We start from the raw sequence: 17,373 nt of genomic DNA, 5'->3' as shown, positions 1-17,373 counted from the left end.
ATGTTGTAGTTACATGCTACTTTTTATCATGTTTATAATTCTGTTTATTATAATTCTGCTTTCTTTTTTTTTCTTTTTATTTTATTTTCAAAAGGGAGACTTTTTTTACACATACTTCAATCAAATAAATGGTTTCAAGTTTCAATTATAATAAAGTGTTTGCTCAAAAATAAATAAATAACCGTTCTGTTTTCACTGATAATAGTATTTGTGTAATACCGTATATTTTCTGAGATGGTTATCATACCGTGAAAATCTCATACCGTTGCAACCCTAATGTAAACACATTAGCGGCATTCTTACAGGTTTTTGGGGAATGCACAAGTGCATGAACAGACCAAATGTCATGTAACAAAGGTCATAGGATGGAGCCCAACAACAAGTCAACACAGCATTAAGAAATCAACATTTCTGGGAGTAAAATGGGAAAATCACGTAAAATGTAAACTATACCCATTTACACACACCAATGTAAAATATAGACAGTCATCTGAGTTGAACTTGCTCAAGCCAGATATCATCATTAATCCTGCCTCTACTTTGAAGAAACTTATCGAGGAAATTTCATATTTTTGCTTTCTAGATTCTGTGTGTCTATAATGTAGCCTGTAATTTAACTATCACTGAGATTATTGGGCTGCTGTGAGAGATTAAGGGAATGTTATCAATAGGACTGGGCAATAAAACGATCTTGATGTTTATCAGAAAAAAGGGGGGTGGTTACTTCACTCGTGATCTGTATGAGAGTGTAGTGTTGAGATCTCTTGAGAATTTGGTTCAACATTCCCAGATCTCAGTTCTTTGGGTATTTACAGCTGCGCCACCTGCTCTGTATTGTTTTTGGGTGTAGCATACGCACCCCTAAAGTGGCAGATACTCTGGAAGTGGTGATTACTACTTTTGATAAAGGTCATGAGGCATCAGTGTATTACTCCCTGCTAATTCAGATTCTGGGGGACGGAGCTTTAACTTCTATCAAGAGATTATGGGATAAAGATTTAAACTTAAAAGAGGGGAGGATTCGAGGCAAGGATTCTAAAAAACGTCAAGTCTACATCTAGATATGCAAGGATTCGCCTTATGCAATTCAAGATTTTACATAGATTCTGTTGGATCCCCTCTAGATTATATAGGCTTGGCCTTAAAGGCACACCCACCTGCTGGCAGTGCCAATCAGAAGATGGAGACACAACACATAGTTTGCGGGGGTGTTAAGATCCAAGAGTTTTGGTTGAAGGTTCAGAGATGTTTGTGTTTGCTGGAATTCAAGGAAATCTGCTTGCCAGTTTACAGTATTAGTATTATGTTCAATTGAACAGGTGTGTGCAGTTATTTTGGTACAGGGGCCACATCAGCCATTAAGAACATGGAAGAGAGAACATTTAGCATAGTTGTATCTTTTAAGCCCAGAAGTACGAATTATGCACATTTTTCTAAAGTGCATATTGATGGCAGGGCTGGACTGGTAATCTGGCATACCGGGAATTTTCCCGGTGGGCCGACGCACTTTGGGGGCGTTCAGGAGTAGACTGGCGATCGGGAGAAATGAGCGGGCCAGTGTTTCAGCCTCGAAACGGCCCGAATGGGCCGCAATAAGCTAAAATGAGCCGGTGCATTATGCAGAACGGACCACAAAACAGTGCCACGATATGCAGAAAAGGACAGCGAACACCATTGCTTGAAGTTTTGCTGCTACTTTTCTATCATGTATATAAGGCTGTAATTTAGTATTAAATGTAACACTCTACATCAGGAGTCTGGTTTAATAGTAAAATTAAATATTCTGAAATAACAGATCCTAAAAACTTATTTTAAAATTGGTCGCAAAGTGGACCTCTTTGCTTGTTTTATTCTGAAAACATTATCAACCTGTTTACATGCTCATGGGTCATGATGTGGGTCTTGTCAATGGTTTGTTTGGCACCCCATTCAGCACACAGCTAAATAATACAGGCAGTATGACACTGATAAATGATTACTGGCAGAGTAACATTTGCATACAGGTGTGAGGGACTTCAGCATTTTAATGTCAGAATAGTGTACAGATTTTGCTCTTATGGAAAGTCATTGGTTCACCAAAGTGGCATTCAGCTGATCACAATTTATAGTCAGGACATTAATAACATGAAAAATTACAATTACAATTTGAAAAATATTTTCAGAACTTCTTAAACTACTTCAAAGTGTTCTTATCAGAAAATCCTCCACGTGCAGCAATGACAGCTTTGCAGATCATTTGCATTCTAGCTGTCAGTTTGTCCAGATACTCGGGTGACGTATAACCCAACACTTCCTGTAGCACTTGCCATAGATGTGTCTGTCTTGTCGGCAACTTCTCACGTTTCTTACAGTCTATCTGATCCCACAAAAGCTCAATAGGGTTAAGATCCATAATACTCATAACACTCTTTTCCAATTATCTGTTGTCCAGTGTTTGTGTTTCTTTGCCCACTCTGACCTTTTCTTTTTGTTTTTCTGTTTCAAAAGTGCCTTTTTCTTTGCAATTCTTCCCATAAGGCCTGCACCCCTGAGTCTTCTCTTTACTGTTGTACATAAAACTGGTGTTGAGCGGGTAGAATTCAGTGAAGCTGTCAGATGATGACTTGTGAGATGTCTATTTCTCACACTAGAGACTCTGATGTATTTGATCCTCTTGATTAGTTGTACATCTGGTCTTCCACATCTCTTTCTGTCCTTGTTAGAGTCAGTTGTCCTTTGTCTGTGAAGACTGTAGTGTACAACTTTGTATGAAATCTTCATTTTTCGGCAATTTCAAGCATTGTATTGCCTTCATTCCTCAAAACAATAATTGACTGATGAGTTTCTAGAGAAAGCTGTTTCTTTTTTTGCCATTTCTGACCTAATATTGACCTTAAGACATGCCAGTCTATTGCATACTGTGGCAACTCAAAAACAAACTCAAAGACAATGTTAAGATTAATTTAATGAAATAAATATCTTTCAGCTTTGTTTGATATAATGGCAAATTAGCAATTTATCATGATTACTCAAGGATGAGGTGTTAGAGTGATTTGAATTTTTTTTACATCAGTAAAGTCCTGACTATACTTTGTGATCAATTGAATGCCACTTTGGTGTATTAAAGTTCCAATTTCCTTCCGAAACAGCAACATCTGTAAATTATTCCAAACTTTTGGCCACCAGTGTATCTAACAATTCAGTGCACACTTGGAAACAACAGAGAAATTAACTTTTTACCTTAATATTTTTTCCATGTGTCTGGATTAACTGTGAATGTATGCGTAGTAATTATAGTTGTCTAAAAGGTCTTCAGCATGTCACAGGAGGCTACATCAACAACATGCAATTAGGCAAAGAAATGTGTGATGCAGTACAACAGGTGGATAGGAATGACAGAAAACAGGAAAGATTGAAGGTCTCATTAAGGCCAAGAGGTTGTTTCGTTTTAACTAAAAAAATCCATCGACTTTAACACTGCAATAATCTTTGTTCCAGATTTGAGTATGGGACACGGTAACTATCAATGCCACAAAGGAGAGAGTGTGGACAGGGTGACTGGCATCTTTAAAATGTCTGGCAACCGGAGATTTTGGGACACTTGTGTAAATGGAACTACAATGTTCATTAATGCGGATGCGGAGTTGTGTGTTGGTTTTGCCAGTGTACTGCAAGCCACACAGGCAAGTCAAAAGGTAAACAACATTAGTAGAACTACAAGAAACAAAACAAGTAATTCTATATTGCTTTTTGGTAACAAAACTAGCAAAAGTGTTCATCTTTTTGGAGTTGTGACAAGAATTACAAAGTCTGCAAGGAAAAAAAGAGGATCTTCCAGACTCAATCCCATCCACATGTTGTTGTTGCTGTTGTGTATACAACAGATAACTTCACCTATGTGGCCGGTACTTGTGTATCATTCACTTATTGGTCAGTGATAAACTAGTCTCTCGTTATCCCTGATAATAATCCAGTGTCTCCAATCAGTGTCTGTAATCAATGTTGCCCTTAATTTGTGTGTGTGTATATACATATGCTATATACATTGAAGATGTTCAGCACTGAAGTCCATGATGGCCTGAAAAGTTTGCTACATTCCCTTCTATATTTTTTCTTTGTACATATATCACATTTTTGTACACTTTTGTTACTATACATAGCAAATCTTCAGTAAAATATTTTTCTCAATGGTTCTTGGACTTTGAACCTCAGTTTTTCTTCTTTTGCCAATTTTATTGCCTGGTGTGTGGATTCCTTTTTGCCTTCTTTTTGTTTTATTTCTCCGCAATTTGGAATGCCCAATTCCCAATGCATTCAAAGTCCTCATGGAGGCATAGTGACTCCCCTCAATCCGGGTGGCGGAGGACAAATCTCAATTGCCTTTAGGAAAACATTTTAGAGTGCTTCGTCATTACAGATACATGATATCTAAATCACAATCAGCTTTATTGCCAAGTATGCTTATGTGACGCTCGTGTTCTACCCACTTTGTATGGGACTCGAACCGACGTCTCCGGCATGGGCTCTAACAAGGAGGCTAAAGGCTACAGCCTCTAGCGTCAGTCGCTAGTGCACCTCTTGATGTCACAAGAGTGAGGTTTACACACTGCACAGCTATCTACCAACTGGCTCCCGTTACACTCACCCCCCTAAACCTCACTCCCAACCGGGTCACGGCACCATTGTGACGCTCCTGTTCTACCCACTCCGTACGGGACTCGAACCAACGTCTCCGGCATGGGAGGCGGGTGCTCTAAGAAGGTGGCTAAAGGCTACAGCCTCTAGCGTCAGTCGCTAGTGCACCTCTTGAGGTCAGGAGAGTGAGGTTTACACTGCATAGCTATCTATCAACTGGCTCCCGTTACACTTACACATACAAGGAATTTGTCTTGATGACAGAAGCTTCCAGTGCACAAACAATACAACAAGACAGAGATAATAATAAAAAAATAGATTTTTTTTTTATAGAATATATATATATATATATATATATATATATATATATATATATATACTTATATTTTCTATAAACTTTTTATTCTATTTTTTATTATTATCTCTGTATATATATATATATATATATATATATATATATATATATATATATATATATATATATACATACATATACACACACACACACACACACACACACGTACAAATACAAATCTGTTATATACAGATGCAAGGGAATGCATGGCAGAAGAGGTAGGATATGTTGGATGAATATAAATAGACTAAGCTGTGTATTGCACATAAATATTGCTCAGTGCCACTCAACTGTTCATGAGGTGGAAAGCCTGAGGGAAAACTGTTCCTGACGGTTCTGGTGCTCTATAGCGCCGCCCAGAAGCAACAGATCAACAGTTCAATAGATCGGATACATTATCCACTCACCTAAAGGATTATTAGGAACACCTGTTCAATTTCTCATTAATGCAATTATCTAATCAACCAATCACATGGCAGTTGCTTCAATGCATTTAGGGGTGTGGTCCTGGTCAAGACAATCTCCTGAACTCCAAACTGAATGTCAGAATGGGAAAGAAAGGTGATTTAAGCAATTTTGAGCGTGGCATGGTTGTTGGTGCCAGACGGGCCGGTCTGAGTATTTCAGAATCTGCTCAGTTACTGGGATTTTCACGCACAACCATTTCTAGGGTTTACAAAGAATGGTGTGAAAATGGAAAAACATCCAGTATGCGGCAGTCCTGTGGGCTGAAAATGCCTTGTTGATGCTAGAGGTCAGAGGAGAATGGGCCGACTGATTCAAGCTGATAGAAGAGCAACTTTGCCTGAAATAACCACTCGCTACAACCGAGGTATGCAGCAAAGCATTTGTGAAGCCACAACACGCACAACCTTGAGGCGGATGGGCTACAACAGCAGAAGACCCCACCGGGTACCACTCATCTCCACTACAAATAGGAAAAAGAGGCTAAAATTTGCAAGAGCTCACCAAAATTGGACAGTTGAAGACTGGAAAAATGTTGCCTGGTCTGATGAGTCTCGATTTCTGTTGAGACATTCAGATGGTAGAGTCAGAATTTGGTGTAAACAGAATGAGAACATGGATCCATCATGCCTTGTTACCACTGTGCAGGCTGGTGGTGCTGGTGTAATGGTGTGGGGGATGTTTTCTTGGCACACTTTAGGCCCCTTAGTGCCAATTGGGCATCGTTTAAATGCCACGGCCTACCTGAGCATTGTTTCTGACCATGTCCATCCCTTTATGGCCACCATGTACCCATCCTCTGCTGGCTACTTCCAGCAGGATAATGCACCATGTCACAAAGCTTGAATCATTTCAAATTGGTTTCTTGAACATGACAATGAGTTCACTGGACTAAAATGCCCCCCACAGTCACCAGATCTCAACCCAATAGAGCATCTTTGGGATGTGGTGGAACGGGAGCTTCGTGCCCTGGATGAGCATCCCACAAATCTCCATCAACTGCAAGATGCTCTCCTATCAGTATGGGCCAACATTTCTAAAGAATGCTTTCAGCACCTTGTTGAATCAATGCCACGTAGAATTAAGGCAGTTCTGAAGGCGAAAGGGGGTCAAACACAGTATTAGTATGGTGTTCCTAATAATCCTTTAGGTGAGTGTATTTACACATTTCAAATAAAGTTCCGAGTACTAGGTTGTACTAGCATGCAGTGGCCAGGTGGCGGAGCGGTACCCATTTTTTACCCTGTTTATAGTGTACCTCACGATGGCTCTGCTACAGGAATGAATGAACAATCCGTGTGTTTAGGACCATGGGGGAAGGGTGTGTGAGCGTCCGCCGCAGCCCTGCCCAGCCTATTCTTTCTCCTGACGTCCTTCGTTGATGCCCGTGTCACACACTGCTGAAGATGAACATTTTACATTGACTGTACACTTTTTTTTTATCTGGTACTTTTTGGGAGCACTGGGATTCCGTTTCTTCGAAAAGGGAAATGTTTATTGGCCTTTGTTTGGAGCGTTTCTGAACACGACGGTACTGAGCTCGAGACACCCGTAATATTTTGTCTTTCGTATTGTATCCGCTGTTTCAGGGTGCTATTTATTTATTAATATTGTTCCCCCCTGGAAATGTACACAGATGGCTCTTTGAAGGGGACACTGCGTCCGTGGGAGTGGTTTGTTAATTTTTCCTCTGGACAGCACCGACTCATTGCAAAAAGCTTCGTCAGACTGTCAGAAATGACGCTGTTTTCTCCTGTTTGACGATCGTTCTGTTTTTTTCCTCTTCTGTTCTGCTTTTGTTTTCTTTCTGTCTCTTGATCTACAATCTCACGGTGTTTCGTTGTGGGATATCAACATACAGACACGAGACTGCAAAACTGTTCATTGGCGCGTTTATATGGACATGATATGAGGACACTTGGATGGGACATTCTCGTATAGCTTAGGACAAAACAGCAAGTCAGACCATCGCAGACATGAGCATCATATAGCCCTTTGGCCTCATCCACCAGTATTCGACGTGCCATCAAGTAAACTTGACCGGAATGAGGATTGTTTGAGCTTTACGTTTGGCAAGAGAGGGCAGCGATAGCCTCGCGATACTGGCTCGGCTGTGGAGTGGTCGATGACGACTGTTTCTGCTGTCATTGCTGATTAAATTAGTAAATATACAGCGGATCGCTGAAATTAATCCAGTGTTGCTGTAGGCTAAACTCCAGGGACGATGTCCTCTCGCGCAGCGCTGCAGCCGGGGAACGAAAGGAATGCAGACCAAGTAAGTTAAAAGCATTGTGACGTAATTTACTTGCATATGACGAGACATTGGATTTTTGACGTTTTCCTAAAGTGGTGAAATGAAGCCACACGTGATCTAGCCCGAGACCGTAATCAATCTGTTCTTGTGTCTCTGTGAATTTTAGTCAATGTTCCTTGTTCAATGTAGGTTAGCTCAATCGATAGCATTTGTGACATAAGGTTGATTACGACAAAAAATATTTCGACTAGTCCCTCGTTTATGTATAAAAGCACGTTCAGTGGAAGTGAATTGGGCCAGTACATAAACATTAATCTGGTAAAAGCTGTAACGCCGGGTTATCTCTTTTTTTATCGCACTGAACTCATGTTAACGCGCATATTGTTTACATCTTGTGGCTATACTTTTGAAACGGTGTGTATTTTAACCTATATGGACTGGCCCAGTTCACTTCCATTTTAAGAATCTGAATTATTTTTGTAGTAATCAACATTATGCCACTAACGGGTGGACTGGCCATAGGGAGAACCGGGAATTTTTCCGGTGGGCCTGCCGCAAACGTGCCGCCGCGTTTTGCCGAATGGGCCACGACAAGCTGAATAAAAATTTGCCCGAATAAATTAAATATGTCACAACAATTTCTTGCCATTTTTCATAGATTTTCTCTTTGTGGCTAATTTACAAGTATTGATTTATAGTACTTTCTGACTTACACCACTGCCTACAGCAAAATATGCCCATCTGACATAACATTTATGGCAATAAATGGCACAAATATACCTTTTGTGTGTTGAATATTAAATGAAAGCCTAAAAAGTTGGCTTATGTTAAAGGTTGGGTGCTGGAGTGTGTGTGTGCGTAAGTGTATGTAAACGGATGCAAGATAAGTTATTATTACATTTTAAACAAAATCTTTATAAAGAAACAATGCAGAAACATATGTTTGCTTTACAGGGTGAGGAAGGCATATATTCAGTAGCCTACCCCACTTATTTGTGAGCACACAGTTGATAAAACCAACAATTGTGGCTTTCTGCTACATGTAAACTTGCTTTATGTGTGTAATTAAAGCCCTACCCATGCATGATTATCCATAAGATTACATCATCATTAAAACTACCTGGTAGCATTAAGACATAGAAAAATGTAAGGCTTCTGGACAGTGTGGTAAAAAGCAACAGCTTTTTATCTGTGACCAATCATGTAGACTATTTCAAATATGGCTTTCACACATTTTGTAATTACCAGTACAGAACTGCCTTCTTCATTCCCACCTCAAGGCTAAATTGTCACATAACATCTGGTCGGTCTACTCTGAGTACTGATATCAACCTCCCTTATTATGTAAGTGGGCTGTCAGGTGTTCGTTTACCTGGCTCAGGTCTTAAATAGTTCATCAAGGAATGTGTAAAACATCTGCTTTCTCTTTTGTTATGTCAGGTAAGGTTGGGTTACTTGGGTAAGAACTATTAACCCACAAAAGGAATCCTAAACTTAGTGGCATTGTGGAAAGTGCTTTACTATGAAAGATAATATAATATACATAAAGAGAAAAGAGTGGTAATTGATCAATTTGGCAAGGAGTCTTTGGGAAATTAATGATTTAGATTTGATAATTTAAATATTTTATGTGCATAGATGTGCAGACTGTAGATGTGCTTCAGTTTTCCTGCATTAAACCGCTGCCAAAACTGACAGAGCAGAGTGGCATGCCACATAGAGGCATGGCGAGACACTGTAGAGCCAATTGGAATGGACTGTATATGAGATAGAGAGCTAAAACCAAAGCACACACAATAGGAAATGCGTCTACAGAGAAGAACCGATCCCTGAGGTTATGTTAACTCTGTCTAGACACAGAACAAAAGTGGAATGATGATGTCAAACAAACAAAGCCTGTTAGCGAATCTGCATATTCCATATAGAGCAGAGAAAGATGTTGTCACTGAAATACAAGTTGCCCAAGGCAAGTGTAGAGGTCTGAGTCAACAAAACAAAGAATCCTAGAACATCTTGGGGGGGCATATGAACTCAAAGCTAATTCATCTAAACCAACACATTGTAACAACTCATCCAAAGGAAATAGCAAGGGTGTAAACTAACAGGTTGGATTGACTTCACTGTTTGATTTGATCTAGACTCTCTAATTGCTACTGTTGATTTTAATAATGTTTTGAATCATGTGACACCATCCTATAACACTTTCAGTGATTATTAAATAATTTACATTTAGCAGATGCTTTTATCCAAAGCGATATACAGTGCATTCAAGCAAGGACGTAGATTTGGCTTGAACATTGACGTGGGGGGTTGTAACATGAAGCATTTACCCATGTTTCCATTGATCATGGTATAAATATTGAGGGGTGGGTTGTACTTGCTTGTTTTGATTGTTGCCCCCCTGGAATCTACACTCCTGCATTCAAGGTAAACTTTTGATGAGTATGTGCGTTCCCTGGAAATTGAACCAATTACATTTGTGTTTCTAGCAAGTTGCTATTCCTGTAGCTGGAAAATCTGGTAAATCATCTAAAGATCAACTGAAAACTCCTCGTGTGGAAGTATAGTTACTGTATTTATCTTTTGTTTTCTGTGGACATTTAGTTCATTCTGAAGTGTTGAAACATAAAAAGAGGAAATTGATTGGCAAGGCAAGTGCGTAAGTATACGCACATTCTACTTCCTCCTGTACCTCCTTTTTGCTAATCTCACTTAAGAAGCTCTTCCATCCTTGACATAAGCAGCAGTGATTGTGTGTCTGTTATGTTTATGTACTGTGACTGCTCTCAGAAGCATTGAGATGGAATATTGTCATGGCTTCACCATCCCATATCATGAGACATCTATGTTTCAGTGATCTTTTAAATGAAAAGCGTTCACTGTACCTTTCAGTGCAGAAAGACCATTTATTGAAACTATGCTTAAAAAAATCTTGTTGTGAAATCGCTGGATTTCTGACATCAGACAAGCAAATGTATTAACACATGACAGCCAACATTTAAGGCTCCGATATACTCATGGCAAAGTTTTTCCTCATCCTTTGCTCAGAGCTAAAAAGAAGTTTGAAACAGTCGAGCAACGGTACACTGTTTACGAACATTCAGACACCGACCACGCCACTGGGAGAGGCATTCAGAGGTGCAGTTATCATGCATATTATTATATGATGACACAAAAGACTACATGTAAAACATCAACTAATGCAACATTAAAATGTGTTATCAATGACTTGATGCCTCTTTCTATGAGAAAAATTCACATGAGATCAGTATAAGATGTTGTTTTAATTACTCAATGATTTAAAGAAATATTAGTATGTGCAAAATGAAATGTGTAATTTGTCATTTTTACATTCTGCATTCATGACGATAATGTACATTAGCCATGGCCATGATATGTGCCGGTTGTACTTCATTATCGTAAAAATGATGATTAGAGACATATTACTTTTGTTAATATGTAAATTGCTTTCAGCTGCAGACTGCACATGTATGAAGCAGCAAATGAAACGACATAGCGAATTGGCACTTAAGAGTATTTAAATAGGTTTGGTTCCTTTTGTAGACTAATGCAAAAGATAATCACATGACATGCTCTTGGAATATGCCTCTGCGTGAAAGATTGTTCAAATGTAATTAAGTTTCACCAACTTGGTAACTCTGCACGCTGATGTGTTCATGTTGACTGAACAATGTAACTGGAATTAGCTGTCAGCCTCAAAGTAGGTGGAGCTTCAGGTCACACCCACTGATGACATGGACCAATGGCAGTAAGAAGGTGTTTCGTAGCTGGTTCAAAGTTTTCCTGAAAGTTCGTGCTGCCGAGCTGTTTCGAACCATCGAAACAGTCTGAAAAACACCTTTTTTTATTTGAAATGATGCACACCCATTCGTTCTTCGATTTAGCTTCACGTATAGCATGCCTTTATATGTTAACGCCTATTCTATGTTCAGAAACTTCATCTGCTCTGTCTCTGTGTGTTAATAAGGAGGTAGAAGGATTGATACTATCCGATCTGAACGTTAGGAAAAAGCTTTTTTTGTTTTTTGTTTATTTTTAAAAAGTAATTTTAAGATACGTCCATACTAATGTTTTCATTTGACAATGCATTAATTTTGCTACATTTATGCCGCCTCCTCACTAGAACTGAATGCGCTCTACATAATCGCATACTTTGGAAAATGATGATGTAAGGAAAATGATGTGGGCATGGCAATAGTCCAGTTTGAGCGGCACAGCACATGTTTTGTGAACCTGTCACAGTGGCTTTGCAAAGAGGCTTTTATTTGAGTGATAGCGCAAACTATATTGGACCCGCAGCTTGTGTGTAAGTGCTGTTCCTCATTTCACATGCAAAGAAGGTGTTTACATAGAAGTTTTGGTTACATAGTGGTCTAAAGCACATAACTGTTAATCAGAAGGTTGCTGGTTCGATCCCCACAGCCACCACCATTGTGTCCTTGAGTAAGGCACTTAACTCCAGGTTGTTCCGGGGGGATTGTCCCTGTAATAAGTGCACTGTAAGTCACTTTGGATAAAAGCGGCTGCCAAATGCACAAATGTAAATGTAAGTTTTAAGGTCCAAATATACTCTACGCAAGTATGTGAATGCAGATGCTTCTAGCTATGCAAGCTCGATTTTTCTATCAGAAATGTGTCGGAGAGTAATTCACAACGTTAGTGGACGTTAGTGTTAACTGTCCATTTCCACAATGAGATTTGTCTTTCAAGCCAACTACTGTAATGGTGGAGCAACAGTTCGAAGAGAATATTACTGAGCCAGAAAGTTAAAGTCAATGTATCTGAAGTAAATTACCTGATTAATAACACATCCAGTGTGCACTGGCTTTTGAACGTAATTCTATCACCCCCTTAAGTACTGAAGTTTGTTACTGACACAGTAATGCAACAATGCACAATAAGCATGTTCACCCAGACCCTGCGTTGGCAATGCACTGGCCAAGCAATCTCATCTGATTGCGTAAAGTATATGTTTCTAGCCTTGAAGGCACAGTAGCAATAAATAAATAAAAAAAAAAAAAAAAGAGTATGTAAAATGTTAGGGGTCAGAATAAGGGTTGATAATGTTCATGCAAAAACACCTTGACTAACAGGAAAATCTATTAAATTATAAATAAGCAAAGAAACCGTAATGCACCATCACCCTCTAAAAGATGCCTTTTGTTGGACATTATGTCTCTGATTTCAGCCAAAAGAAATTCACTGAGAGGATTGATACTTCATTGTTTCTCATTAAAGCAAGAAAGCTGATCTAGTGTAGAGGTCAGATAGGCAGGGGAACCACAGGCCTGGTGTCTTGTTTTTGAGGAACTAGTGAAAGACATTAGGCCTAGACATTCTCATGTGCTGAATAAAAGAGGTTATTGTGTTTGCTGTGTGTGAGACGTAGCAAATCTTTAAGTAGAGGGACATTTTGGGGTAATCTATAGCTTTTGTCTTTTATAAAGAGCATTTGCTTCTTAAAACTGTAGCACATAGTCATGCTCATAGCAGTACTAATGTTTTATGGCTTATGTAAGTGTTGTGGTGATAATACATTGTCTTATTAATAAATATTGCCTTTAGAAAATTACCTTTTAACTTCAAGCATGTTTTTGTATAAAGAGTGTGTGTTTAGACCATGAACTACAATTACACAATCAGCATGTTTTTGTGCTTGTCATTATGGAAGGATTACACCACCCTTTCTTGTTGCCACACCAGTTGTTGCTATTGGCAACTGATATTGATGTTGTCTCCTAGTGCATTTGGAAAGTGTGTGTGGATGAGGGGGTTATGTTACTAATTGGAGGGGAGGGGGTTGCACAGTGCGGTTAGCAGATGGGCCTCAGCTGGGGGTTTTTGTTTTGCCCTCTCAACCAAGGTGAGACTTGTGCTTGGTAGTAATGAGAATGCTCCCTGTCTGTGACTGCTGCATCTCTATTTGTTATTCAGATGGCAAAGCCACCATCTAAAGGGTAACATGTAGCAGAGGGGCAATGGCATTTCAGTCACAAGACATAAGTTAGTTAAATAAACAGTAGTTTAGTACTGGGTCATCTAAAGGAGAGATTTCCACATTAGAATCAGCAGGGACCTTCGGTTACGAAATTATATTGATATCTGATATCAACTTTTAAATTTACTCAACTAAAAAGTAACTCCAACATTCAAATAACAGGTTCTTTATTAGAATGCAAGGCAACTTTGTTAGTAGGTGTTCAGAAATAATAGTATAAAATAATAAAACTGCAAAATAGTACTTTGACAATGCAGTTATTAATTCTAGTAAATAGTTTTTACTGTATATCAAACAATTTACAAGTATAATCATAAACCCTGGCAGATAAAGTCAGACATTAAAAAAAAAAAAAAACATTTTTATTTTTTCAGTTCACATTGAGAAATGAGCTTGCAATACGGATGTGAAAGTGTGGACATGTAAAAAGGAAAAAACAAAACGCTGTGAAACTTGTGGACTTTTACTTCTGAGACATCGGTTTGGTATCCATTAAAGACCCAAAAATACTTAATATGAAATCAAAGATCGAACGGGTGTGATGTCATTTAGAACAAAATCTGGCCAAAAAGACAGTGTTTTTGCATTCGTTTTGGCGGTTCGTAATAGCTTTTCTGGGTGAATTTTTAGGTAAACTTCCAACCGACTGCTTAACACCTTCTTACTGCCATTGGTCCACATCATCGATAGGTGTGGCCTGGAGCTCCGCCTACCATGACGCCGACAGCTCAATCTGTTTGTGTTGTTCAGTCAGTAAAATCAGTAAACAAGAACACATCAGTGATGATTCAAAAGAATCATCATTCTTTTGATTTTATTCTGCACATTAACACTTTTATACACTGATCTTTTCGGCAGTATCAAGCTGTTCACATAAAACGTCCTTAACTGATGTTTTATTATAAGAATTTAAAGAAAAGACTGGGCACCCATTTTGTTCATCATCATGTGCACAACGGCGAGGCCTGATTTGATGGTCTGATTAAGCTGGTGTTACATGCATGATGGTTGAAGTCGATTTGCACTAGAAAAATTACTGGCTCTTATATAGGTCTCCATGATGTTAACCTATGTTACATTCGTTTGGAGAGCATAGATGTGTGCAGCCGATTAGATTGGGGGTGATATCAAGTCAAGCGCTATGAACTTTTGTTTATCTTTCTTTCGGCCTATAGTGGATCAACAACATATCTTACTATAGCGTTTGCTAATATTTTTTAAAGCAAAACCTTGATTCCAAAATGTACATTCTAATTAATCAATAAAATCTGTCCTATGTAAGTGAGCGTCTAGAAAAACAGGGCTGCATCAGACAGTACAATACGACTATGCTGATGATGAAATTTGCACTGTACAGACTGTCTGCGAGACATAGCGGCATGCGGAATACTGAAGTACACTTTGACCTTAATGCCACAGTATATTACATCTTCTCACACACAAGTGGCGGTCAAACTTTTCCCCCCAAAATGATTCCCAATCAACAAATGTATAGTCAGTTTGATTTAGTGGTAATAGCACAACATTAGTAGTCAGTGTGGATGCCATTCATTTGTCATTGTGAATTCCATAGCCTATTATATTTAGCATTCTAAGCCTATTATATTTTGCATTGTGACAGGCTTTTCGTCAGTCAAAACAAGCTTGGCTCAAGTTAGACTTATTTTCATTTTTGGCTAGAAATAATGTTGAAACTCCCAATGAAACCTTTTAAACTGAACCTGTTATGGTAGGATTAAAGCTCTTTGTTACAAGCAGGTACTCTGGAAGCCACACCAGAGAACCATAAAGAGGGTATGACACACCATCTATTCAAGACAGGAAACTATGCAGGTTTGATTTTTGTCAGTTTCACACCTGGCTCAGGCATTTCCCAAGCACTTTTATATCACATCAACACAACATGATGCTGTCAACAAACCAAGTTCATTTTCATGCATTTATTTCAAGGAAACACTGTGATAGAAATGAGCACTGAAGAAACTGATCTGCAGCAATGCCAAATGCAAAGCTTCTGTGAAACAGTGGACAGGATACCGACCCCTGTGAATGGAGATAGGGAGTAAGTCATAAGATGCAATAGCAGGATGTGTGGCTGGGTGAACAGACCCTGACCCATATCAACCCCACCATGTGCTTCTGTCCTACCACAAGCAGGATGCTACCCAGAGAGCAGGTCTATTGTCTTGATCTAGGGTGGGCCTCTAGATCTATTTATGCTTTGTTTTTGTATAGTATTCTAAATTTTGTTTGCTTGCTTTATGTCTCTTAAGAGAAATCATTCCAATTATTTAAAGATATAGGCCGATGTTTTTGTTCTAAGCCAGTGCTTAAATTGCTATTGACTTACTGTCTCTTTGAGCAGCCAGTTTGAACAACCCTTAATAGTGATTCTTTTAGGCTGATAGTCATACGCTTCAGAGTTGATCTATAGACATCTATAGATATTTAGAAAAAATGTCTTTACCTTTGATAACTGAAAAACTTTTACATTTTAATGGGAGTATTTAGTGAAGTCTGCTGATTGGCCAAAAATGTTGAACTGTCCTTTAGTTCAGTGTTTCCCAATCACTGTGGTACGAAATTGTGAAAGATTGTCAGGTGTGCTGTGAAAAATTATCAAATTCCACAAAATAAATAAATGCATGAAAAAATCTGTCACTTTTGTGATTGTGAAGAGCAATGATTAATGTGCAAAAGTGACTGATATTTATACTTGTATATTTATATATAAGGGTCTTTAACATGACTTGCATCAGTGCTGCAGAATACATTGAAGTCTATGAAGTGACGCCACTTTACACCAAAGTGTTTTTCACACATAGGTTTTTGCGTCCCCAATAATGTCTTTGAGCATTAAGCAACAAGAAAAATTTAAAAACTGTCCAAATTTTTGACTAGGCATCTCTCATAATTTCTTTTAATTAAATATTACCTTATTGGGGGCCTGGGTAGCTCAATGGTAAAGACGCTGGCTACCACCCCTGGAGTTTGCGAATCCAGGGCGTGCTGAGTGACACCAGCTAGGTCTCCTAAGCAACTAAATTGGCCCGGTTGCTAGGGATGGTAGAGACAAATGGGACAAATGTGATTCGTTCTTGGTGGGGTGCATGGTGAGTTGAGTGTGGATGCCACGGTGGATGGTGTGAAGCCTCCACACAAGCTATGTTTCCGTGGCAACGCGTTCAACAAGCCACATGATAAGATGCGCGGGTTGATGGTCTCAGAAGCGGAGGCTGCTACGATTTATCCTAGATTTGTATCACTACACAACCACATTGCACATTGAGAATTGGGCATTCCAAATTGGGAGAAAAAGGGAAAAAAATATTACCTTTTCAGATATTGAACTAATTTAAATTCACCAAGAAAATGCTCAGACCTAAACATAAACAAGTCCTTTTATTACTTTCTGCTTTCAATGAGTCTTGTCCATGACAGAAAACATGGAAACAAGTTCTTGAAAAGGAAAAATATTGACGATGGTTAGCCTATGTGGTATAGTGGTAGAATGTTTTAGTCGTAAAAAGTGTGCCGTGGCAGAAAAAAGGTTGGGAAACACTGTTCTAGATAATAGTCTGGTTTGTATCAAAGTCAGCCCAGCTGTAGCAATAGCGTATTTGAAAACAAATCTTGTTTTCGCTAACTACAGAGTCTCACCATGTC

The 17,373-nt window shown here is 38.9% G+C and overlaps 1 protein-coding gene across 5 annotated transcripts in view; it reads left to right on the top strand.

The window, feature by feature from the left end:
* The first annotated feature begins 6,772 nt into the window (after window positions 1-6,772).
* Window positions 6,773-17,373, top strand: part of LOC127630163 (MAP/microtubule affinity-regulating kinase 4-like) — a 53,857-nt gene continuing 43,256 nt past the window's right edge. For all 5 annotated transcript variants that reach the window (XM_052107629.1, XM_052107628.1, XM_052107633.1 and 2 more), the window contains exon 1: window positions 6,773-7,709. In XM_052107629.1, the coding sequence (XP_051963589.1) occupies window positions 7,659-7,709 (51 nt within the window). In that variant the 5' untranslated portion in view covers window positions 6,773-7,658. The remainder of the gene's footprint in view (window positions 7,710-17,373) is intronic.

Source organism: Xyrauchen texanus, chromosome 36 (genome assembly GCF_025860055.1).
Source record: "Xyrauchen texanus isolate HMW12.3.18 chromosome 36, RBS_HiC_50CHRs, whole genome shotgun sequence".
NCBI lineage: Eukaryota > Metazoa > Chordata > Actinopteri > Cypriniformes > Catostomidae > Xyrauchen > Xyrauchen texanus.
This window is presented reverse-complemented; position numbering and strand designations above follow the sequence as displayed.